General features: G+C 43.9%; 4 protein-coding genes across 6 annotated transcripts; 2 read left to right on the top strand and 2 right to left on the bottom strand.

Moving 5' to 3' along the window:
• nop9 (NOP9 nucleolar protein) lies at window positions 1-4,102 on the bottom strand. Its single transcript, XM_084706536.1, has 11 exons — window positions 3,489-4,102; window positions 3,112-3,348; window positions 2,714-2,929; window positions 2,512-2,619; window positions 2,234-2,375; window positions 1,906-2,098; window positions 1,633-1,773; window positions 1,232-1,351; window positions 772-984; window positions 516-621; window positions 1-365 (listed from the first exon to the last, which is right to left on the bottom strand). Exons 1-11 carry the CDS (start codon window positions 3,700-3,702, stop codon window positions 211-213), a joined length of 1,845 nt encoding a protein of 614 aa, XP_084562662.1. The 5' UTR covers window positions 3,703-4,102; the 3' UTR covers window positions 1-210.
• A 2,359-nt stretch (window positions 4,103-6,461) lies between these two features.
• Window positions 6,462-18,727, top strand: tgm1l1 (transglutaminase 1 like 1). The gene is made up of 13 exons (XM_084706623.1): window positions 6,462-6,639; window positions 8,873-9,153; window positions 9,316-9,507; window positions 11,576-11,827; window positions 13,919-14,037; window positions 14,175-14,282; window positions 14,472-14,649; window positions 15,214-15,352; window positions 15,614-15,806; window positions 16,133-16,571; window positions 16,659-16,819; window positions 17,054-17,190; window positions 17,378-18,727. Exons 2-13 carry the CDS (start codon window positions 8,874-8,876, stop codon window positions 17,520-17,522), a joined length of 2,343 nt encoding a protein of 780 aa, XP_084562749.1. The 5' UTR covers window positions 6,462-6,639; window position 8,873; the 3' UTR covers window positions 17,523-18,727.
• A 199-nt stretch (window positions 18,728-18,926) lies between these two features.
• On the bottom strand, window positions 18,927-22,636 carry abhd4 (abhydrolase domain containing 4, N-acyl phospholipase B). Of its 2 annotated transcripts, XM_084706626.1 has the most exons (9): window positions 22,436-22,574; window positions 22,021-22,058; window positions 21,329-21,414; window positions 20,969-21,073; window positions 20,584-20,872; window positions 20,247-20,431; window positions 19,950-20,061; window positions 19,644-19,830; window positions 18,927-19,501 (listed from the first exon to the last, which is right to left on the bottom strand). In XM_084706626.1, the coding sequence occupies exons 3-9, from the start codon at window positions 21,366-21,368 to the stop codon at window positions 19,412-19,414; spliced, it is 1,008 nt and encodes a 335-aa protein (XP_084562752.1). In that variant the 5' UTR covers window positions 21,369-21,414; window positions 22,021-22,058; window positions 22,436-22,574; the 3' UTR covers window positions 18,927-19,411. The 2 variants fall into 2 exon arrangements, with proteins under 2 accessions (XP_084562752.1, XP_084562751.1); XM_084706625.1 differs by lacking the exon at window positions 22,021-22,058 and having other exon boundaries at window positions 22,436-22,636.
• Window positions 22,637-22,698: 62 nt separating this feature from the next.
• Window positions 22,699-24,077, top strand: dad1 (defender against cell death 1). Of its 2 annotated transcripts, none has more exons than XM_084706630.1 (3): window positions 22,699-23,024; window positions 23,532-23,710; window positions 23,833-24,077. In XM_084706630.1, exons 1-2 carry the CDS (start codon window positions 22,814-22,816, stop codon window positions 23,660-23,662), a joined length of 342 nt encoding a protein of 113 aa, XP_084562756.1. In that variant the 5' UTR covers window positions 22,699-22,813; the 3' UTR covers window positions 23,663-23,710; window positions 23,833-24,077. The 2 variants fall into 2 exon arrangements, with proteins under 2 accessions (XP_084562756.1, XP_084562755.1); XM_084706629.1 differs by having other exon boundaries at window positions 22,703-23,024; window positions 23,532-23,696.
• The last annotated feature ends 24 nt before the right edge of the window (window positions 24,078-24,101 follow it).

The raw sequence follows: 24,101 nt of genomic DNA on the forward strand, positions 1-24,101 counted from the left end.
TAAATTGAGAAGACGTCATTGTTTTATTCTTTGTCATTACACTGCCATCTTGTGGGGATTCATGTTTTTTACACAAACAGTATTTTGTGTCAATCGCATTAAAATCAAATTGACATGAAATGTAATTGTGGAACTTTTTATGATGTTAGATATAAGCCCTGTTAATCATATAGTCACATTTTGTCATTTGGTCCCTTAAAAGCAACTGCATCAATCCAGAATGTCGCTAAAAAGTTTCCTCTTCTTTGACTCGCCAGTTTGTCCTTCCTGCCACTGCTTGTGCCTCCTAATAAAGGATGTCAGGGAAAACTTGGCCCAAACATGTCTTGCAAACTGGTCAGACCGTAGCCTGGTCTCAGAGGGTACTGAATGAGAGAGAAACGACAAAGAGAGGAATTGCACAAAGAAAAACAAAAACAACAAAGGTTAGACACAGTGACAAACCAGCTTTAACAATCAAGTGACCCAGCGTATGTGAAAAGGTAAAACGCTCTGATTGGGTAATGCGGTCTTACCTAGTTCCTGTGCGATGCTCTGTCTCTGACTGACACTGGAGCTGTTCCATACAGCTTCTAAGACCCTGCTGCCTAACCTGGAGCAAGCCAGCTGCACAAACTGGCCCTGGGACATGGTAGAGAAAAAATCCATATGTAGTACAAGCAAATAACCAGGTATACGAGACATGGACCACTATGTGACAGGAACAAAACACAGTTCAAATGATCATTGAGAGCTACTCTAAAGAGGATATACAGTTGTCAACCTTCATACCTCCAATCTCCTCAGTATCTTTCCCCTCCCCTTATCACTAGACGTGGTTATGAGGACCTGGAGGACATGGCTGCCAAACTGGTTGGTTCCAAGAATCAGGAGGTCAGCCGGGGTCAGGGACCGCAAACTGCCGAGGAGCAGGGAGCGGTCTTTGAATTTAGCCAGAGACTGGACGAGAAGGGAGCCATGGTAGCATATAGAGGATAAAGGGCGCTAGAGAAGACACATAACAGAAGGATATGTTGGATTCAGTATTGATATGTTCAAAACATTAACAACAATACACATAATACCAAAATAACATATTGGTGTGGCGTGTTTTAAGAAGGAACATGCATGCAGTTACATCAATATGGGCAATAACATTTTTGTTCAGAGGGGCGAATTTAATGCTTCAGGTTAATGTCTTCTTTCTCCATCATTGAGAATATGCACGTCTCTAAAAGGGATCTAATAGTACCTCTGTGTCTATCCCGCCCCCTGCTGTCTCAGAGTGGTAGTACACCTCGTAGGTCAGCAGAGACATGAAGAGGGGGAGGCAGCTAGTTTGTCGGGAAGCAGGTTCTGTACAGTGGAAGGCCTGGTAGGTAAGAAAATACATAAGAGAGAGTAAAATGATGACTGCTCACAGCTGGTGATTTTACTATATTACATGTGGAGAAGGCAAACGCATCTTGATTACACTTAAACAATCTGTAAAAGTTAAGCCAACGCTATGGATAACTTCATTTATAGTACTTGCAGGGACTTTAGTCTTATTTATCTCAACAATGATATTCAATATTTAGATAGAATAAATATTCCTAAGATGTAAGACAGTTGGACACGTTGTTGAAAGCCCCACTTGGTCTTGCCACTTACTGTGAGCAGGCAGCGCATCATCTGCGCCTGTTTCTCCTCTCTCTCTACACAGCTCTCAGTCAGCTGCACTATGACCCCCATGTGACCTGCGGCCAGGACTGCCTCCATACCCTCCATGAGCTCATCAAACACCTTCAGGAACTGAGGGGAGAGCGCCAGTTTAGGGCTCATCTTTAAGCATTTGCCATTATAAATGTGTAGCAACATTTGCTTTGGTATACAGACTGATCGATATCCATCACAACAAGGAGGGTTGACAGACATACACCACACCATTTTGTGTTTGGTTGAGGCCGCAGTGAATCTCTGTATTGGGAAGTTGGCGATTGGGTGTATCGCTAGGGTGACCAGCTGACCCTTGAAGTGGTTCTTGTAGAGGTCACGGAGCAGGGCCTTGTGGGATAGCTGGATGACTGTCTCTAGGAGGCGACTAGAGGCGTGGTCCTTCATAAAGACCAAGAGAGGACTAATACAGAAAGACGGAGGTGAATACAAACATTAAACATCGTCTTTCATTGTGCTGGGTTTATGAATAGAGAAATTGAATGCTACTTATGTTCAACACGTGCAGTCCACAACTTCAAGTGTAACTGCCTCTGACCTAACTCCAGGAGCGGAACTGAGGGACGTCAAGTATCCCACAATGCCTTTCAGGAGCTGCTTGCAAAGTATTGGACGTTTTCGGTGGCACACAGTCAACAGGGTCTGGAACACTGCACTGGCCACAGCATCGGTCACACTCACTGTAAAAGATGTAAAACGACATTCTTATTCAGAACATGCAGAACAACATTGTAAAAAGCTGTTTTCTATCTGACTACACTCTGCCTCAAAGTGTGTAAAAATAAAGGTTCAGTACAATGAAAGTAAGCGTCTCACATTTGACATTGTTCATCAATGAGGACGACAAACTTTTCAACTCCCACCAAAATGAAGAGGGAGCCTCAAAGTCTGTCAGTTGAACAACGGAATTCCTTTCCTTCGCACCTGAAACACAAACAAAATCCCACATAAGAAGGAATTTGAAGGTAACAGTTGTAAGTGTGTAAGCGTTTTCCTGAGTGTGCGTGTGATTCCGTACCTGGGCGGGTTTCAGTACGGTCTGGACCAAGGCAGCCTCCCAGCACGTGTATGAGTGTGCGAGCAACGTGTGACCCATACATGTCTTTGATGAACTCTGCACTGTTCTCTGTCACCATACGACTCAGAGAGAGTACCTGTGCCTCCAGCATCCCACAACCCCCCTCATCTTCTTCCTCTGTGGTTGATGTCTGGTCCTTCTGAGGTGGGCCGAGTTCTGCTTATTATTAGTTATAAGTCATTAACAATGTCTCAAAAAATGCATGTAACTAAATGCAACATTTTATCTATTCATATCCCCCCCCTTACAAGCGATAGGAAGAAATCTCAGGGAAAATATATAACACTGTTGAGAAACCACTAGAAACTAAAGCTATGTCTATTACACACCAGACTCACCGGTACACCTGGGCATCTGTCTGAGCGCACTCTCCACAACGTGACCACCACATTTGTCACATGACACAGTCTTGAACTCTGACCCGGATTCTCCGCCCAGTTCAGCCAGCACCTCTCCAACCTGGCGAGAAGTGGCCAATGGAAGAAGCCGTTGGAGAGTGACGCTTCCCGTCACATCCATAGCAACTACAGCAGCTTTCCCTTTCACCTCTGTCAGTACGTTCTCAACAAACATTACTGCAAAGAGGAGAACGAATAGTGAAGTGAGTCCACATACTTCCAAATGTTTACATAGCTTCATATAATGTACAATGCCTATGGTTTTAATGAGACTAATAACTTTGTCCCCATCATCCACACGTCCACAGACAGCTCACCTTTTTCCTCGTTCTCTGCGAACCCTTCTGTGAGCCTCTCTCCAACTCTACGAAAGTAGCCCACACTAAGAGGATCCAACCGCTTCCTTGCATCTCCATCACCACCTCCATCGCAACCTCCTCTTCTCTTTCTATCCCCTTCTTCTCCTTTCGGGTGCTTTCTCTTCTTTCCTCCCTCTTTCCGTGGCTCATTTTCTTCCATCTTTTCCAACATTGGTCACTTTTACTGTTTACTGTTGGTTAATTGCAATCAAAACTAACGTAGTTTCCAAAAGCAGGGAACAATGCTATCTCTCCATGCAAATTTAGGATTTGTCCCCCGTAATTTGAAACTAACGATTTTTCATGGACATCTTTTGTTGAATTCCTTTAGCTACAAGCTAGCGAGTTTAGGTTGATAAGTAAGCCAAAGATAAGTTTAGCAAGGAAGCGTTAGTTTAATGTCGATAATAACATACTAGCTTTCCACTATGTCAGTTGTACACCAACTTGTACATGAATGTGTACAATATCAAATTATTCTGTTTATACTGTCTCGTAATTTGCTACACTCAAGCCGTGTTAGCTCAACTCACATGTTAATTTCAAGGGAGACGGTGTGTTGTGTCGCAGAATAATGACGTCAAAGTGTCGTATTCAGCACAGTCGAATATGTCGTCACAGGAAGTGTGGGCGAATATGGGCGTTTCAAAGAGGGCGTTTAGGCAAAATCTTGCAACAAAATAGTTCGCACTAAACATCTCCCCGTGACTCACACACAGACATTCATTATGTCATTGTATCCCATCATGTACATTTTGCAATTACCTTTGTCTGGCAAATGAGTAACTCTCCACACCCTTCCGGGTAGTTATTCACACCTTAAAATAGAACAATAGGCTACTTTTCTTTTTAATAGTGGTTCACAATTTCAAAAGTCCTGTTCATTCAATGTCTACTACTGATAAAATGGCCGTATTTCCCCCAAAAAATCCATGGTCTTTTTTCTGCCTCTTATCATCTCTCACCCACTTACTCCAGTTGTGACAGATGTTTTCAGTGGAGTTATGGTTATTTCTAGCTGAGTCTCTCACATGTGACTTTACTCCTTTTTTATGCACTCCTCCGTATAATTTAAAACCAAAAAGCTTCCAGTGGCTTGAGCTACAATGATTTGCACGATGGTGTATGATGAGAAGTGTAAAGGTGGCCTACGGGTAAGTAATCAAATGTATTCCCCCCTGATCCGGAGAGAAATATTTTTTCTTCAAACACAGGAAAGGTTAAATGAACATTTACTCATATATGCTAATATCTCTGCCAGTAATCCCCATCGGTTTTTGTAGAAGTCAGAATAACTCACTTAGCCTACTAACAGACAGGTGACACTTGCTCTTCTGCTTACCACAGCTGTGGGTCTGGACAGGGTGGATAAAAACATGACAACGCATTCAATAGAGGCTTGATGTCTTTCTGCAAAGACGCCTCTCTTCCAGTGAAACTCAGATCACACCCATACTAATAACAGTTCAACCTGAATGTGGCTACAGTTAATGCCAGGACAGGTTTAGACAAGGTGTGATCTGACGTCTGTTTGGTATGCCGAAGGATGCTGCAAACCCCAGGCCTTCCCAGTCATGCTTTCCTTTTTTATAGACTAGCTGCCTAGGAAACATGATATAAACAATCATGTCATCAGGAGTCTTTTATTCAGAAGCATTCATGACACAATACTCTGGCCACTGACAAGTTTGTACATCTTGTTCAGAATGCTTCATATACCATACACCATGTGGTATCTATGGTATCTAAAATGTTTAACACATATTTGTTAGAACGTATTGTTCTCCATTCACTTAACCATTATGTTCATTATGACTGGCCCTCCACGTGAGGCTATGAAAGAGGAACTGTGCCCACTCTCCTTGCTGCCCCTTCAGTGTGATACAACCAAGTGGGTGTAGTCAAAGAGATCCAAACTTTTTTAGGGAAGTTACTAACTTACCCTCTTAGAATGCAACAGGGTGCAATGTCATGTGTGGCGATGGTTTGGTGGTTATCTAGGATGAAGGGTGAACACAAGGTCACCCCTCTCAAAACACCCCACCCTTCCTTCCTTCCATTCACTCTCTCTCTCTCTCTCTCTCTCTCTCTCTCTCTCTCTCTCTCTCTCTCTCTCTTTCTCTCTTTCTCTCTCTCTCTGTCTCTCTCTCTCTCAGTTCAGTTCAGTTCAGAATGCTTTATTGGCAGTTCGGGTTGAGCAGTATTGCTAAAGCAGTCCATATTTAATATTTTAACATATATCATAACATTTTACAAGGAGTCTAACAATAATAATATGGCAAAATAACAGTAACATAGTAAGTTGGGGACTGTAGAAAAGTAACAGATAAATGTATGTTACAGTAAGATATAGAAAGGTTTTAACAGTCATACAAGGTTGATTCATTGTCCCTCAAGTTGTGACATATAGATACATATCTAGCGGCAAGGCTTGCAGTAGGCCCCTTCGCCCAGATATATCCTTGTTTTCTCATTTATTTCAAGTTCTGTGTAGTTTTCAATTAACTGGTTACATTTTTCCAGTATTGATCTCTTATACTTCCATACCTACATTTAAGTAGGAAATGTTTTTCTGTTTCAATTTCCCCTGATGTACAGTGCCCACAGATTCGGTACTCTTTAGGTAACCATGTCTTTTTATGTCTTCCTTTTTTGATTTCAAGGGTGTGGTCACTCGTTCTGTATTAGTATCACCCCCCCCCCCCTCTCTCTCTCTCTCTCTCTCTCTCTCTCTCTTTCTCTAGATATCCCTCTCTTTCTTTCCAAACTTGCTTGGTGTTATGCCTCAGATAACATGCGGGAGGTTGGACAATTCTGTCATGCTGAACTCACGCGAATCGCCTAAAAGCACGCATGCGCTATTATGGACGGTCTTCTGGAGTGTATTTAAAAACTGAGGGACTGGACGGAGAGAGAGGGCGTGTCAAGTACAGGCTGCATTGCTCAACCTAATATAAAACCTCATCCAAAAAGGTGCGTGCATTGAGACAATTTCACACACAGTTTAAACTACATAGTAGGCTAACGTCAACAGTCTCTGAATCCTTCATAAGTGTTCCTCAAGTTTTCAAGTCGTAAGTGACCCAAAGCGAGAGACGCACAATAACAGGTAAGGACCATTGATTTCTTAGTTAATATATAGTGTACAACAACCAAATGTTTCAACGCCTTGATGTTTTGTTAGTGTGAAAACGCCGAAGTTGTAAAAACATTTAGTTAGTGTGAAATCACCGTAGGTGTAAAATGACACAGAGGCTACAATTGTTGCATTAATCGTTGATTAAATAGATTTGACAAAGTAAATACATAGCCAATAATGTTATAACATTAACAGCCACGGCTTGTATCAAAAATAAGTGTCTGGTGTGTTTGTGTGTGTGTGTGTGTGTGTGTGTGTGTGTGTGTGTGTGTGTGTGTGCGTGCGTGCGTGTGTGTGTGTGTGTGGACGAATGTTAGGCTACCAGGCTCAATTAGGGGTTCTCAAAATTGAACACATAAGCTATTACCTTAAACAACCTACGTGACGATATGAGCTGCTTATCACAGCGCAAATTTCTTTCGCAAAGTTTTTATGTCACTCTCTAATTCTCCTGCTAGTATCCTCTTCTCTTCTCTTGCTTATACAATCCTTGTGTTAACTACACAAATGTCATTAAATAAAGGTACTGACGTCTTGCACATCTGGAAATTATTTTCAGGATTTTGCTATATGGGTGTTTTATGTGACCAAACCTAGACCAGACATACTATTAGAAGTACGAGTGTTTTTACTGGGAAAGTAAACTGAATTCCATCTCAGTTCTTTATCTTACTGTCAAGTTTGCATTCCAGATACGTTAGCAAAGTTGCCAAGAAACTCCCTTGTAGTGGAAGAGAGTGTATGGGAGGGGAGGGAAGACTGTAATATTAGCTGATTGGGAAGAGACATGAGTGAAGAGAAGGAATACTGTGACAGAGAGAATGGGGAGATGGGGAAGTGATTTGGAAGAGCACTCCTTGATAAGTGTGTGAGGTAACAGAAGGCTTAAAACCATATGTCAAGGTTTAGCAACATTTACAACATAGTGAAGGGAAAACGGGTAGGATACAAGACATGTTTAATCCCTAAATGTTGTTCTTATGTCATAATGACAAAACATTTTGCTAGGATGTTAACGTGTGTCATTTTTTAAGGCTGGATACACCTACAGAGTTGGGAGCATTTCATAAAATAGAGAATGAGAAAAAGAGAAGTGGGCTGTGGTTTTGAGGATCTACTAGATGTGAGAAAGTCCAGGAAAGGGCGTCTGATGAGCTAGGTTTTGAAGACAAGAACACACACATACACACACACACACACACACATACACATTGTTCAGTTCACTCAGTATCAGCTGGATAACTTCATGAAGCTATACCCTACCCTTGAGTGTAAAGAATGTTTACACCAGTACTTTCCTCCTTGGTTACGTTTATTACTGCAGTTTCACAACATGAAGTGATTACCAAAGAAGAAAAAGCACTAACTGCTCCTTTAATTATTAATAATTGTCATCATTTATGTAATCATTTTGGATCGGTTTTATCGTTAGAGACTGAGGAAGCCAGTACAGATGAAGACCCAGGTGGGGGTTCAGCACCTCCCTTACTATGCCTCCGGAGCCCTGGCCTCTTTTGACATTTGACCCTGAACCCACATATATGTTTAGAGAGCAGGAATCCAGGGTGCTCCAAAGGTCCTACAGAATGCGCACACACACACACACACACTTACACACTTACACACACAGAAACCTAGGCAGCTGGGGTGGGTGGAGATGATGAGGTCCAGACTGCAGCATGAGCAGGGAGGGGTGTGTGATAGGGTCTACTGCAGTTTGGTTGTTGGGGACGAAAGTTTAACGCTCCCAGCATGCTTTTGGAGAAGCACATGGTTGTGGAAAGAGCACTTGGGGAATGCAGTAATTGTGGGAAACATTTTTAAGAAAACATGAGACAATGTGGATGCTGGTCTCAGGGACCTAGGAAGGAAATGAGGGGGGAGAATGAAGAAAACACAGTGACTATTGAGTAGTAGACAAATGTGGAATTGAGAATGTGGAATTCTGTTACCATCTTCTCGAAGAAAAGTTGCTGTCTGGTCAAATTGCAAACACGGGCCATTGTGCACATAATAATGCTCATATTTTGTTACATAGTTTAGCAACTCATCAACTGACTGTCTGCCTCTCTCTTTCTCTTTCTCTCTCTCTCTCTCTCTCTCTCTCTCTCTCTCTCTCTCTCTCTCTCTCTCTCTCTCTCTCTCTCTCTCTCTCTCTCTCTCTCTCTCTCTCTCTCTCTCTCCATTCATTCCTTTCTTTCAGAATGCCAGGCGAACGGTTGACAGCTAGAGATGGTTCGGATGTGGGGCGTTTCCATGGCGTTGCCCCCAGCGTGAGTGATCCTGCCCTGGACAAGGACGCCGAGTCTAAGAACGAAGATGAGGGGGCCTGTAGCAGGTGGTTCCATAAGATGTGCCCGTGCTGTTGCCGACGACAGACCTCTGATGACACCACAGACACAGTGGTGACGGTTGATGGTGAGAAGCCCCCCCTTCCGACCCCGGATCCCCCCCAGCCCCACGCTGGAGACAATGAACTGGGCGGTAAGTAGGCTCCTTCTTTTGCTTTTGAGAAAGCACCAATTTACGAAGGAGAATAATTTGCCCTATATCGACTGACTCTCTCTCTCTCTCTCTCTCTCTCTGTCTCTCTCTCTCTCTCCCTCTCGGTCTCTGTCTCTGTCTCTCTTTCTGTCTCTCTCTCAGAGTTGAAGTTTTCTGTCCGCTCAGTGGACCTCCTGAGCACCAAGACTGGTCCAAACCGTCGTGAGCATCACACTGACCTGTTCCACAGCAGTGATCTGATCATCCGCCGTGGCCAGACCTTCCAGATGGAGCTGGACCTCAACCGACCCTTCAACCACAACACAGACAAGCTTCACCTGGATCTCAGAACTGGTGAGACATCTGTATGTGTGTGTGTGTGTGTGTGTGGAGGGTTAGGGTCTGGGGAGATGGTCAGTTTAGGTTGAAACAGTAGGTATTTGTTGTGTTGTGTCGGGTACTGCATAGTTGGATCCTGATCCTTGAGATCCTTTCCCCTCCTCTGTTGAGTACCGTAACAGGCATACAACCGCCAGCTGCTGTCCCATACTCTCCTGGTGAAGGGAGGGAACACAAGCAGCTGTGAAACAGGGGGATCATGAACATATCTAACATATTTGGAGGGAGTGCGCACACACACCCTACACACGCACATATCCAGCCTCACCCCAGACACTCTGACAGTGAGGGGAGGAAGGTGAGGTCCTTTGTTACAGGAGACAGGTTTTCCCTGTACCACCAGGATTAATTAGCTCCACAGTGGAAGAGACCAGCAGAGCCCATTAAGGATATTTATGACTCCAGACATTCAGGCCTTCAGTGTTACTATGCCACACACAGACAAAGTTGTTATTGTGTACCCCTCTTCCTTGAGAAATTAAGGGTCTGAAGGAGGAGAAGGAACTGGTGAGAAAGCAGACATGGACTCAGTTCTAGAGGATAACAGTTCTAGAATATATCTGTGGGATACCCAGTACCATAGTTATGGTCTAGAATTTACTCAACTGGGGATAGACTCCCATCTGTATCATATTCATTTAATTTCCTTTTGCAGTTCTCCTTTAGTCCTTTCAAGAATATAACGATAAATCCTCCCAGATTTCGGAATCTGCCTACTCATATTAGCATAACCTGTGACGGTCAGGAAAGGGAATATAGAGTGTAGCTTCAGATGGAGGCTACTGTACTATGTGCAGTTCAGCAAGGGGTGGGATTGGCAGGGAAAGGGGGGTGGAATTGACTTAAGGTCAGATGAAACAATGCTATCTTGATAAACTCTACTCTTCTCTTAGCTCATGGTAGATGGGGCCTCTAAAGGGAGATCTCTAAAACCCTGCAGCCCAGAACAAAATCAGTAGAAACTCTTTTGTTGAGCATAAGATGATATTTACAAAACGGTGTGCCTAAAGGATATCTTACAAAGCTTTATTTAATTTGATTTTACAAGATCTACAGTATGGTATTCACATTATCAACAATATTTCATAAAAAGATCTGATTGATATCTTATTTAAATCTGTCATTTTTTGATGCCTGTCATAGACATGGTTATACACACGAATACTCTCCAGAGCCATGGTATATGTAAATAAATAAAAGATTGTCATTTGTATTTTATAGTCTATCATCTCTTCTATGTTTACTGAGAGCACATTCTTCTAAATGGACTAGAAAGAATAGGAGGGATTTGTGGTTTACCCTTAGTGGTGGATCTGTCACATTCTGTGGCAGCAGACTATAAATTATAAATGTATGACTAACGTGGTTTACCTCATGCAATGTCTCCCACAGTAGTTTATCAGTTGGCTGTTATTCTATCTACCTAGGACCAGTCTGTTGGAATACTACAGTTGTGTTGAAGTGAACTCACACATATACCCAGACATGCATTGATACACTAATACACACAAACACACTCACACAATGTTTACGCCCTCACATTCATGCCCCGACCCCCACCTACCACACACACACGCAAGCTGGAACGAACACACACACACTCATTCACTCTGTATAAATAGTCATTCACATGGCTATTTGAAGAATGGAACCTGGGACTAGCGTGTACTTGTGTGTATGCATGTGAGCCAAGTGTATCTGTTAAATCTCTGTGCTTCAAAACCATCTTCACCACCTTACAAGCAGCCTGCACTGTTTTTACTCTGTGTTTGGATGTGTAAAATCCCAGGATAGAATGGCATGGCACAGTGTCAATCAGATAATCCACATTATTGTTGTTTGACTTTGATAAAGAAACCATAACACTACTGAACTGTCAACTGTGCTTCAAAGAGTAACATACGTAAGTAACTATCCTGGATCATAATGCACTGTCCCAGTAAATAGTAGTGCATTTACAGTTAATGTAACTAATGTGTATAGCGTTACGTTTGTCAAAGTTCTTGCAACTGTTCTCCCACAGGGCCCCTCCCCCTGGTATCCAAGGGCACCCACGTCATCATCCCATTGGTGGAAGAGCTGCAGGATGACTGTTGGGAGGCCAAGATTGTGGAGCAGAATGGGAACAGGGTTAAGCTGTCCGTCAACTCATCACCAAAGGCTGTGATTGGCCTTTATGGGCTCGCCGTGACAACAAGCATGAAGAATGAAGAGGGGGCCACCACCCACAACTCCAACAAGCAGATCGTCATGCTGTTCAATCCCTGGTGTGAAGGTGAGCATGGAGGGAGGGTGGAGGGATGGGAGGAAGGTGGAGAAGGATGGAGGGAGGGTGGAGGGATGGGAGGAAGGTGGAGAAGGATGGAGGAAGGGTGGAGGGATAGGAGGAAGGTGGAGAAGGATGGAGGGAGGGTGGAGGGATGGGAGGAAAGTGGAGAAGGATGGAGGGAGGGTGGAGGGATGGGAGGAAGGTGGAGAAGGATGGAGGGAGGGTAGAGGGATGGGAGGAAGGTGGAGAAGGATGGAGGGAGGATGGAAAGGCACGGAGGGAAGGTAGAGAGTCAGGCAGACAGATGCACATTGCACACAAGTACATTTGCACGCACAGATACACACAGACTGACACATAAACATAAACAAACATGTGGTATGAATTGTTATCTAATGCTGTGGTTCCCAACCCTGGTCCTCAGGACACCCCTGTCCTGCATGGTTTAGATGTTTCCCTGCTCCAACACACCTGATTCAAATGAATGGTCATAAGCAGGCTTCTGCAGAGCTGGATAACGACCCATGCATTTGAATCAGATGTGTTGGAGCAGGGAAACATCGAAAACATGCAGGACAGGGGTGCCCTGAGGACCAGGGTTGTGAACCACTGATTGAATGTACTGTCCTCTAACAACATTCCACCAACGTATTGTAGTAAAATAATAATAAATACGCACAGGATCAATCTGCCAGAGCCTGGGACTCTGCATATGTGACTTTATTTAGCCTGGTGCTTGCTCATATAGCTGCAAGAGTAGCTTTGCACATAGGTGGCAAAGCCACGTTCACTGCCCAGTAATGTGTGGCTGTCTGTCAGATAGTCACAACCTGACCCTGTCTGGCCAGAGGGTTTGGTTCTCTGACTGCACAACAGTAGTGTTACTCTTTAGTTAGTGTGGTACTAACTATTTAGTTGGGATGCTTGTGTGTCTGTGTGTCTCAACTCTCAAGTGTTCTAGGTGAATGTTTGGATTGACAGGGATTGATAAATAAAACAATTCTTTCATTGTATTGATTCAAACATGCTTACGATGGAGGACTGCAGGGAAGGTTGGTTTGATAGGGTACATGTTGCTGCAGTACAGTCTGTTCTTGATTGTGTGTTGTATTGGCAGCAAGTCAAATCTCTCCTTCCCTCTTGCAATCTTTCCTTCCTTCTCATAAAAGTAAGAAATCCACAATTACTGTACAAACCGCCTTAGGGCTGTATGACTGTAATCCTGCAGCTGGTGGCAATGTTCTCCTCCTCTCTCTTTATCTCCCTTTCTTTATATACCCCGCCGACTCCTTCCTCTGTCTCTTCCTCCTTTCCTCTGATTTTGGCCCTCTCTTTCCCCGCATGCCAGAGACGTTTCGTCAGAATGTAGACCCAGCCAGCTATCTCAGCTGCCGAATCCTGTCAGAAACTTTAATTCTCGTCCCTGTTTCCTATGAAAACTCTACACACCCTCCTCTCTCCATGTTTTAACCCCTCCCTTCATGTTCTAACCATAACTTTCCCTCTCTCTTTTTTTCTCTCCCTCCTTCCTTCCTCTGTGCATTCTTCACGTCCCTCTTCCTTCCACTTTCTCCCCTTCCCATCACAACCACTCCTTACCAGTATATCCCTTGACCTCTATCCCCCTCCCTTCTCCACATCTCCCCTTCTTCCCCTTTCTCCCATCGCCACTCCCTCCTATGGCTGGCCTCTGTCTCACAGTGTTTCACTGATAATCATACGTGTCCGTAAGAATATACAGTCAGACAAAAACCAGAAACAGTGTCTGAGTATTCCCACCCCTTGCTGAGATTGGCTTGCTATGACGATGTCACACATTTCCTCTAAATGAGCCTGTGTGTGCTCTGACTGTACATTCCGGGAATTGTGTTGCTTAAGACATTCCTGCCCTTTAACATACGTTGTTTAAAAGGAAGCATGGTTTCACAATAAGTTTCATGGAAAGTGCAACTGTGACTGCAATGAGAATGAATCCAGCTTGAGTCAGCTTGATGATGTATTGGGTAAGGTAAAAGCATCTGAGCATATCAGCCTGCTCATGTTCAGTAAGTATGTATGCTTTCAGGTACATGTAGCTCATTATTTGTGTCCTTCCAGATGACACCGTGTTCATGGATGACGAGGCGGAGAGGAAGGAGTATGTGCTCAATGACACAGGAAGGATCTACTACGGCACTGAGAACCAGATAGGCGCTCGCACATGGAACTTTGGACAGGTACGCCACCTCACACCAAGAAAGAGAGAGAGAAAGTGAGAGAGAAAGAAAGCAGATATCAGATGGTATCAAATGAGGGTGAAGCCCCAGGAGCATTGTGGTGACCTCATCTGGAACTCTCTCTGTATGTGGCTCAGAGTCAAGAAGGAATCCTGGAGGCCTGTCTCTTTATCCTGGAGAAGAGCGGCATGGCCCCCTCTGGCAAAGCAGATCCAGTCAACGTGGTCCGGGTCATATCTGCCCTGGTCAGTCCTCATGCTCCTCTTGCTGGTCTTTTTGACCCTGTTTCCATGGACCTTTCCAGTCTTTCATGTTGTCATTCAGACCATGCTGTGAGTGGATGTGATTACAGGACTTCAAACAAAGGAAGGATAGGCCCAAGCTGTGTTTAGAATCCTAGGCTGGTGTTATCTCTGGTTTCTTCTGTTCTGCAGATCAACGCCCAGGATGACTTTGGGGTTCTGGAGGGGAACTGGTCAGGGAACTATGTTAACGGAGTTTCCCCCACTGCCTGGAGTGGGAGTGTGGACATCCTGAAGCAGTACCACAAGGAGGGGGGAAATCCAGTCAAATACGGCCAGTGCTGGGTCTTCTCTGGAGTCACAACCACAGGTATGTGTGTCTGTATTACCGTAATGCTGTGGAAGTTGTTTAAGGTGGGCCTGTTTTGGGAGTATGAAGGTGTGGGAAAGTCTCTCTGGATTGGTGTGTCATGCGTTTTCCGTGTGTGTGTGATTGTGTCATGTTTGGTTGTGCTTGTGAGTGTGTGCCATGCTTGAGAGTGAGTGTGTGCTATCCAATAAGCTCATTATGCTTTTCTTATTAGCTGTGTCTTGTGGAACAGAACAACTTAATTCATGCAGGACAGCCCTAACCCTCACACGCACACACACACACACACACACACACACACACACACACACACACACACAGGCTGACCCCAGCACATTGCTGGACCTCCTATACAGCCTCAGAGCTCATATCTCTCCAGAATACCCTGGCAGCATTCCTCACATACCTGACAGTTTAGTCTCAGATAGAAACACATGTCGCTGTCCCTCTGGCCAACACTGGGCCCAACAGGGCCTCTCACTCCTTTCTATTGGTTGGAGATAAGAATGAATAAATCACCAATTTGTCCTCCTCTCCTCTCACCCCACTCTCTTCCTGCCTCAGTGCTCAGGTGTCTGGGCATCCCATCCCGCAGTGTGACCAACTTCCAGTCAGCCCATGACACGGACGTTTCCCTCACAACAGACATCTTCTTTGATGAGAACATGGAGTCACTGGACTTCCTCAACTCTGACTCTGTCTGGTACGATACTAATATAACATAAAGCACGATCAGAACACTCCTCTCCTTGTCCTCGACAAGAACTGGTTGCCCGTCAAGAAAAACCTCCATGAACTTATGAGCACGTGGAAATAGGCATCTCGTCTTCAGTCTAGGCCACATATTGGGATATTTTGGTTTGCTATTCAAACCCTTTGCTCTAAATACCCAGCTCCAGATCTACCTCCCCACAAATCTTCCTCCAGGCAGCATATTCACCCCTCCCCACCCCGTCTGCTACAGGAACTTCCATGTGTGGAATGACTGTTGGATGGCCAGACCTGACCTCCCCCCAGGAATGGGGGGCTGGCAGGCCGTGGACTCCACCCCCCAGGAGACCAGCCAGGGCACCTTCCGCTGTGGGCCCGCCTCTGTCACCGCCATCCGCACCGGCCAGGTCTACCTCAAGCACGACACACCCTTCGTCTTTGCTGAGGTGAGTGACGTGGGTCTCTACTGTAGGAGCTAGGACCGGTCCGTTTTGAATTGTCTGTAGTTCTTTGCAGCTCACTTGGCGTGGTGCTTACAGGGCTGTGCCTGCAGTTCTCACAGGAATTACTCACATACTGAATATGTTTTCTCTGAACTGTTAAGGATAGGTATCTATGATCAACTAAGCCTCATGTCAGCTCCAGCAATCATTGTTACGCAAACCTCACCCTGTTTATCTTGTTTGTGTTGGAATGTGTGTGTTTGTGTTGGACTGTGTGTTTGTGTTGGAATGTGTGTGTTTGTGTGCGGGCGTGTCTGCCTCTTCGACAGGTGAACAGTGATAAGATCTACTGGCAGAGGAACTTAGATGGCACCTTCACCCAGATCCACAGCGAGAAGAAAGCCGTGGGCCACTGCATCAGCACCAAGGCTGTGGGCTCCGACGAACGCTACGACATCACACACCTGTACAAACACGCTGAAGACTCTGAAGAGGAGCGAATCACCGTGGAGACAGCCAGTCGCTACGGCAGCAAGCCTGACACCTACTCCTCCCCGAGGGCGGAGGATGTGAGTGTGGAAGTGGAGATGGAGGGGGAGGGGCCACGCATGGGCTCTGACGCCAAGCTAATCATCAAGGTGAAGAACATGAGCTCTCAAACACGAAATACCACCCTCCACAGCCAGGTGGCAGTCATGTACTACACCGGCGTGCTGAAGGGAATCGTGAAGAAGGATCAATTGGCCGTGAAACTTAACCCGAACGAAGGTAAGCGACGGTGATGACCGTTATGATGATGATGATCATGACCATGACACAGTAGACTGTGTTTTGAACCTTCACATCTCTTTACAGAGCAGAGCATTGATTGGGTGTTGCCCTACCAGCATTACCAGGACCAGCTAGTCGACCAGGCTGCCCTGATGCTGACCTTGTCTGGACGGGTCGCAGAGACCCAGCAGGTGCTGGCAACACAGACCAGCTTCAGACTCCGCACCCCCGACCTCGAAATCAAGGTCAGTTAGCATCAGCAATAGCCTAGTCAGTAGGATTCCACATCAAACATAGTACGATGTCATGCATATGGAAGAATTGGGGGCACTTCTGCATCATGTTCTCCTATGCCTATTAAAACATATCCATTTCATGCAACAGCAGTCGTTCATTTCAGATGTTTGGCACCACAGCCAAATCACACGAAATGTGACATAGAAGTCGTAAAAGTCAGGCTCTTATCTTTGTTCTCTCAGCCTATTGGAGAAGCCACAGTGGGTAAGACGATGTCCGCCAAGATCACATTCACCAATCCGCTGCCTCGTACGTTGAGGGGCGTGGTGTTCCGCGTGGAGGGGCTGGGCCTCCAGAAAGGCCACGAGGTCATCGTGGGGTGAGTCAGCTATGGCACTATCCTACCATCTCTCCATCCTGATCTTTCTTTCTTTGGCTAAATCTTTTTGTTTCTTTTCTTCACCCACATGTTACAAATGCATATTTTAACCTTACTCGTTACTAATTTACTACCTTACAAGTGAATTTAAAAAAGTGACTCATCTCTGACCCCTCTCCCTCATCAGTGATGTGGGAGGCCTGGCCACAGTGACGGTGACTGAGCACTTCATCCCCAACCAGCCTGGCCCTAGGAAGCTGGTGGCCTCTCTGGACTGTAGACAGCTCACCCAGGTGCATGGTGTGGCTGACATCCTCGTCCAGGCCCAGTAACCAACGAGAAGAGGCAGCACATTTGATCCTGTCTGTATATCCGTCCATCTGTCGGTCTGTGTAGACTGTTCCTAATAGTGGTATTAACCCTTTACTTCAGTCCGTGCCTAAAACAATCATAACAGGAAGGGTGATGATGACAAGGAAATTGACTTTAGTCTGCACACCTTGACTTGCATCTCCTGTTTTTGGTGTTCGACTGAACAGTTTGCCAATTTGAGTGGCCTACCATAGTCTACGTCAGTGGGGATTTTATAATAAATCCTCAGAGGACATTTTTACTGATTTTGGGTGAAGAAGAAAATGTGTGTTTCTATAGCAACTTGGAACTTGACATTTGTCGTTTTTGTGCCTTGCTCTAAAATAGAACTGTGCTTTTTTACTGAAAAAGAATCAATGATTTCAGGTTGCTGTTATTGTACTGATACCTATTAGCTGTTATATTCAACTGTTTTCTTAAAATGTACATGTTTTTGAATGTCTGTAGCCTGACCAAACATTTGAAGGTAGACTGACATGTTAACAAAATGTTCTCACATGGCTTAAATGAAGATAACCTTGATTAAGTTTTATCAAATAAGACTAACGCATACATAGTATCTGAATGTCCTGTTTATCAGTGTTGTAATATTAAGATTGTCAGTATTAAGGTGTACTTGTCAATTTTCTAAAATACTATCATAATTTATGCATAATGGTAATTTACTATTGTCTTTTTTAACTTTTCTCTATTCTTGATTTAAGAAACAAATTTAATAATTTCTATAATTAAAATAGAATGAGAAGAAAACTATGAACTAGTTGTATTATATTTTATTACTAATTTATGTACATATTGATGTTTTGTATTCTAATGGTTGTTTTGTTACTAAAAAAGAAATACAGTGTGAAAGTCCCGAGTGATTTACATGATGTAACCTAGGGAACAGACAAGCCCCTACTGGCCTAAGGTGTAAAAATGTCAATGTAAAAAGATGATATACCCTCCATTTAGCTGGGGCTTGTACTTACCTGCAAATTTCTTTCTTTCTTCAGTACAGTACCTTCATTCAGAACAATAACCTAGTGCTCCTTTACATGTAGCCTATCATACACGTCAAGGGAGCATATAAATGATATTGTGCAAGCAACATCTTTGATTTCACAGGCACCAACCAGTCACCCTATTAAGCGTGTTTGTTCAATAAATTGTAGGATTGCGTGTAGGATCATGTGAGTTTGTAGTTAGTATGGTAAGATGTCTAAATCAAATGTCAAATTATCTGCGTGCACTCCAAAATGTACTTAGTTTTACTGTCCTCTAGTGGTCAGGAAAATAACTCCAAGTGGCATAATACCTGTGATATAATATGCAAAACAAAACTGTCAAAGGGAACTAAACAGATTAGAGGTAGAAACAGAAAATATGTAACAATCATGTATTTATTATTAATGACAAACCAAGGCACATGATCAAAGCATGCTTTGATGGCATTGGCCATATACACATATATGTATACCTCACAATAATGTTTTATCCCCAAACCCATATTGCATACTGATTGTAGCATATAATTAAACATCTGATTAATGCAACAACAACACAATTATATTACAAAACAGGCTGATAGTTTCCCTAACTGACCATGTGTTGTATACAATGTAATAAAAGGTTTTCTGAATAAGAGCTTAATGTTGGGGTGTACACAGATATTTCAGTGCAGAGCTGTAGAATATCAATTAAAGTCACAAATATACTCACTTCAAGAGTCCCAACTCATGTAGGTTGTGTAACGGTAGCACTGAAACTACTTTCGGCCGATACCATGTGCAAAACAAAATCAAACAAGATCCCACATTCAGTCTAACCATTTACGCACACACACACACACATACACACACAAACATACTCAGTCTATGGAGTCACAAATATTCTGGACCAATTTGTTGAACTCTTCGGGTTGATCAGCATAGACGTGATGAGAAGCGTCATTTACCAACTGAGGAGAGATAGACAAAACAATATACATGAGGTACAAGGTATGAATGCGCCCCAAACTTACAATCTTCTGTACATATCTTTGTATTCAATTCTCAAAACAGATATAATAATCCATTTGATAACTCATGTCCCATACTCACCACTACACGAGTGTGGCTTTGGCCCCTGATCTTGACCATCTTGTCCCCAGAAGAGCTGTCCATCCAGGAGTTTGATCCGTACAGCATGCTGACACACATGGAGGGGGGCAGCAGGTGGACCCTCTGCAGCATAGGCTTCTTGGCCCAGCCTAGAGACCCCGACATCGCTCTGAAGCCCACTTCCCCACTGAGACACAGAGGCACGGGTGAAAAGGGAGGAAAATAATGGATGTTGAAGATGTATTCTGTGTATACGCGTGTTCAGATCCAGTATAATGAGGAGCTGCTTAAAGTTGGGGTCTTTACCTAGGGGTCTGGGCGTTACAGTGGTAGATGTACTCAGTCATAGTGTCATCGTTGAACATGTCCTCAAATTTCCTCTTGAAGTCTGGACGGAATCTATTCACCAAGCCAGGACCTGAGGAAAGGATCAAAATAAATAGAGAAAAGAACAGATTAATAGGAGGGGACATCAAAATGCTAGTAAAAAGCAGACACAAGAAACATTGCAAGAATCATGCATAGCGTAGCAATACATTCTCCTCAATATACATTTAGTCATTTAGCAGACGCTCTTATCCAGAGTGACAATATATCTCTCACCCCATGGTCCGGCAGCTCTGATAACTGCAAGAGGGTTGAACAGAGAGAAGACAGAGGCAACAGCCTTCACCCAGCGAGGGGGGGCTGGCCTCTTGACCTCTGACCCCTGTCCCGCTTGGCTCTGCTCTTCAGGCTGGGCTCGTTCAGGTAGACCCCAAGGATCCACCAGGATCAGGTGACTCACCCTGACAAAGGCAGACCAACAAAACGATCTCTCAGTCATTGTGTTACAGTATGTAACACAGCAAGAAGCCAATGTGCATCTCCTCTACAGCGTGGTGATCATTCACACAGATCCTTTCACCCTCAGTGACGAAGATGAGCCTCGACCACTCACCTGGAGGGGTACTGGAGAGCATAGGAGGTGGCCAGGTATCCCCCCAGGCTGTGGCCCAGCAGGATCATGTTCTCCAGGCCTACGCTTTGCCTCCATTGCTCTATGGATTCAACAAACTGCTCCTCTGCCAGCGTAGCGTCAGACTGGAAGGAGGGCCGTGAGCTGCGACCAAAGCCCAGGAGGTCGAAAGCATAAACGGGCCGGGACCGGCTCAGGGCATCCAGGTTCCTGATCCACAGGCCCACACCTCCACCAAACCCATGGACCATGACTATTGGACTCTTAGGAGCTGGGGGAGACCAGGAAACACTTACTACTGATTTAACACTTGCATTTGCCTAAACATCAATGAGGGCTTTATCCCTTCAGCAGCTGTTAAGAATACCTTGCTCAACTGGTTTGCGGATTGTCTTGTTAGTTACTGTGAGGGTCCATATCCTGTTCTGGTTGGGTAAGGTCACAAACCTGGCCCACACATCATTTTGAATACCTATATAGGACAGACCAAACCAAACGTAAACAACCCACACAGTGTCCATCTGTATAAACTCGGCTATCAAACAATGCATCAATCCTAACAAGCATGGTTTGGGATTTCACTAGAAAAGAGTGTAAACCATATGTTTGGACAATTGTCAGTGATCCCACAGACACATATGTCACATTTATAACAGAGACTATTGTTCAGTGAACTGCAGTTGCTACACGAATAGATGTTGTAGAAAACGAGGAGAGACGTATTCACAGGCAAGGATCTTGGCCTCTGTGCTCTTCAGGAGGGACATGGATGTGGGACGCCAGGACGGCCACCAACCCCACCCTGAGTTCTGCCTGGAGAGAGAGGAGTTAGAGAGAAGACAAATAGAGAGAATGAGAAAAGACTAAACGGAAGGTGAGACAGGCGGGGAGAGAAAGTAAATGGACTGCATTTATATTGTGCTTTTTTGAACCTTAGTGGCACCCAAAGCGCTTACATATTTGCCTCTCATTCACCCATTCACACACCGGCAGTGGCAGAAATAAGAAAGATGAGAATATTACATTATTATAATTATTATGGTAAGGTGAATGCTGCAGATGCAATGCAGAGCAAGCTGGGATAATAGGGTAAAGGTCGGCAAGAAAGAGTTTGAACATGATTGCTCTATCTTACTTATAAAACAAGGCAAGCCCATTTGAATACCAGCTTGTGATTCATTCTACATACAACTTTCACACACAAAGGAACAGTTGGACCAAGTTGTTGTCAACCACTGCTGAAGGATCATATTGGATCAATCTTCGAGAACTGGGATTATAGTGAGCTAATCCCCGCATGTGGGAGATACCATATTAATTACGGTAATACGCCTAATTAGCTCTGAAGGGGGCAGAATAATTACAACCATGTACTTTTGTATAATTCACACGCGATGCAAAAAGTGCTGTGTCACTCACAATAACTGGCTCCCTCAGTATGTCACTGGTGCACTGTTCTTGAACACACAAATACAATATATTTTCAGTAACTAGTTAATGTCATGCGACCCTAGAGTTATGACCTAGGCTGATGCATGTCACAAACAAAATAAGTTCCACTGAACTCCAATGTTCTCATAATACGCCACAATATGCAGTATGTTATATATTTATTTTAACTTACTAACCGAGAGTGAGGTAAAATATCAAACTGAGGCTTTAACGTATCGACCGACCGATACGGTAAGTAAGCAGTTATTATTTACAGACCAAAAGACCATTTGGGTTGTATAAAATGTCTGATATTCTGACTCTAATAAGATTTTCCGAAGCAGTAGGCTAACTGGGTGACTGCTGGAGGGTCAATTGGTTTTATAACCATCATCGTACTTACTCTGTCTCAGTCTCGTTTTGCATTTGAGCTGTAGTCGAATCCATACCATGACATACTCCGATGACTAAATACAAACTATAATAGCGAAACATACGTCAATAGTAACACATCGGTTATCACGCTTTAAGGTACAGTAGCAGGATTTGTGTAATGATGAACATCTCCTTTCGGGCTCGTGGAGTTGTGTAACAAGTTCGCTCCCAGATCAGCTGACTTCAACCAGGATGAAATTCGGAATGTATTCTCTGTAACACACAGGATCTTCCGTCAACTTCCTTGCGGGGTGGACACGTCATTTCATTCTAACAAGGAAAAGAGCACAATTTAACTACATCGGTTAGCTAATTGTAATCTAGCTAGCTAAACCAAAACGAAGTCATGTCTAATTCAGTTATATCGGTTGTCTCTCGGTTCTTGGAAGAGTACACCACGACTACGCCGACTAAGCTGAAAGTAGTAGACTCGTATCTCCTGTACATCTTACTCACAGGAGCCTTGCAGTTCCTATATTGTCTGCTTGTCGGGACCTTCCCATTTAACAGCTTTTTGTCAGGCTTCATATCGTGCGTCGGATCTTTCATTCTCGCAGGTAATGTAGATATGTTCAACTTTCATTTGGCCCTCATTACATATGCATTGTGTGATATTTTTGTCTTTTTTGAATGGAAAAGGTCGCTGCAGGCTGGGTGCTAAGCTAGCGCCGATTTTAGAAGCTAGTAGCAAGGTAGTTGGCTTGGCCTTGCTTGAAGTCAGTCAACAATGTTCGGTTATTTTGCTAAAAGGGACCAATTATTATGTGTTTTACCCTTCTTTCGATTCACACAGTGCATTCATTTGTTTCAGCCCACAAAACACTGAATGATTTAGCTGACATGTCTCGTGTTTATTGCACACAGCTCTGGTCATCTCTAAAATATGCCGAATACAATTATGTCCTTATCATTAAATAATTGGGTACTACACAACATAGATGTACGTTCCTACTCAAAGTCCACAGTCATACATCTATTTTATAAGGCTGTGAACAATTATTCTATATGTTAGCAATATTAATGGTGTTGCATTGTATTTACTCTGTCTGCCCGTTCTTCCTCAGTGTGTCTGCGTATCCAGATCAACCCTCAGAACAAAGGTGACTTCCTGTCCGTCTCCCCGGAGAGGGCATTCGCTGACTTCCTATTTGCTCACACCGTGCTTCATCTTGTTGTAATGAATTTCATCGGTTGATGAACCCCAGAAACCACCAGGCCCGATTCAGCAGGTGTGTGTATAGAGGTAGTCCAGACACTGCATTGCTTCCAGTTCTGTTTATTCATGAAAAGAGCAATCTACTATGTAACCATAACCCGAGTGTTTGTTTCTATCATAAAACCATTTCATTTTCTTCATTCTTTCAGATGAAAGTACATTTCCAGAAGATCACCATTCAAGACATTGGAGCTCCTCTTCAACTGTGCCAATAATTTGCTTAATTGATCCCACCACCACCCTGTATTTAGATGCAAAAGTGGCAGAAAGTGAAACTACAAATCTTTCCTACTGATGTGTAGAGATGTTTTTTTTTATTACTTTTTCCAATCTGTTATGCATTCCCCTTTTGCACTTGAGACAGGCTCAAATAAAATAAACAGAATATTGTGTTCTTGGTTGTTTTATGTGTTATCTT

This window comes from Hypomesus nipponensis, chromosome 10 (genome assembly GCF_054491055.1).
Source record: "Hypomesus nipponensis isolate SF chromosome 10, ASM5449105v1, whole genome shotgun sequence".
NCBI classification, from domain to species: Eukaryota; Metazoa; Chordata; class Actinopteri; order Osmeriformes; family Osmeridae; genus Hypomesus; species Hypomesus nipponensis.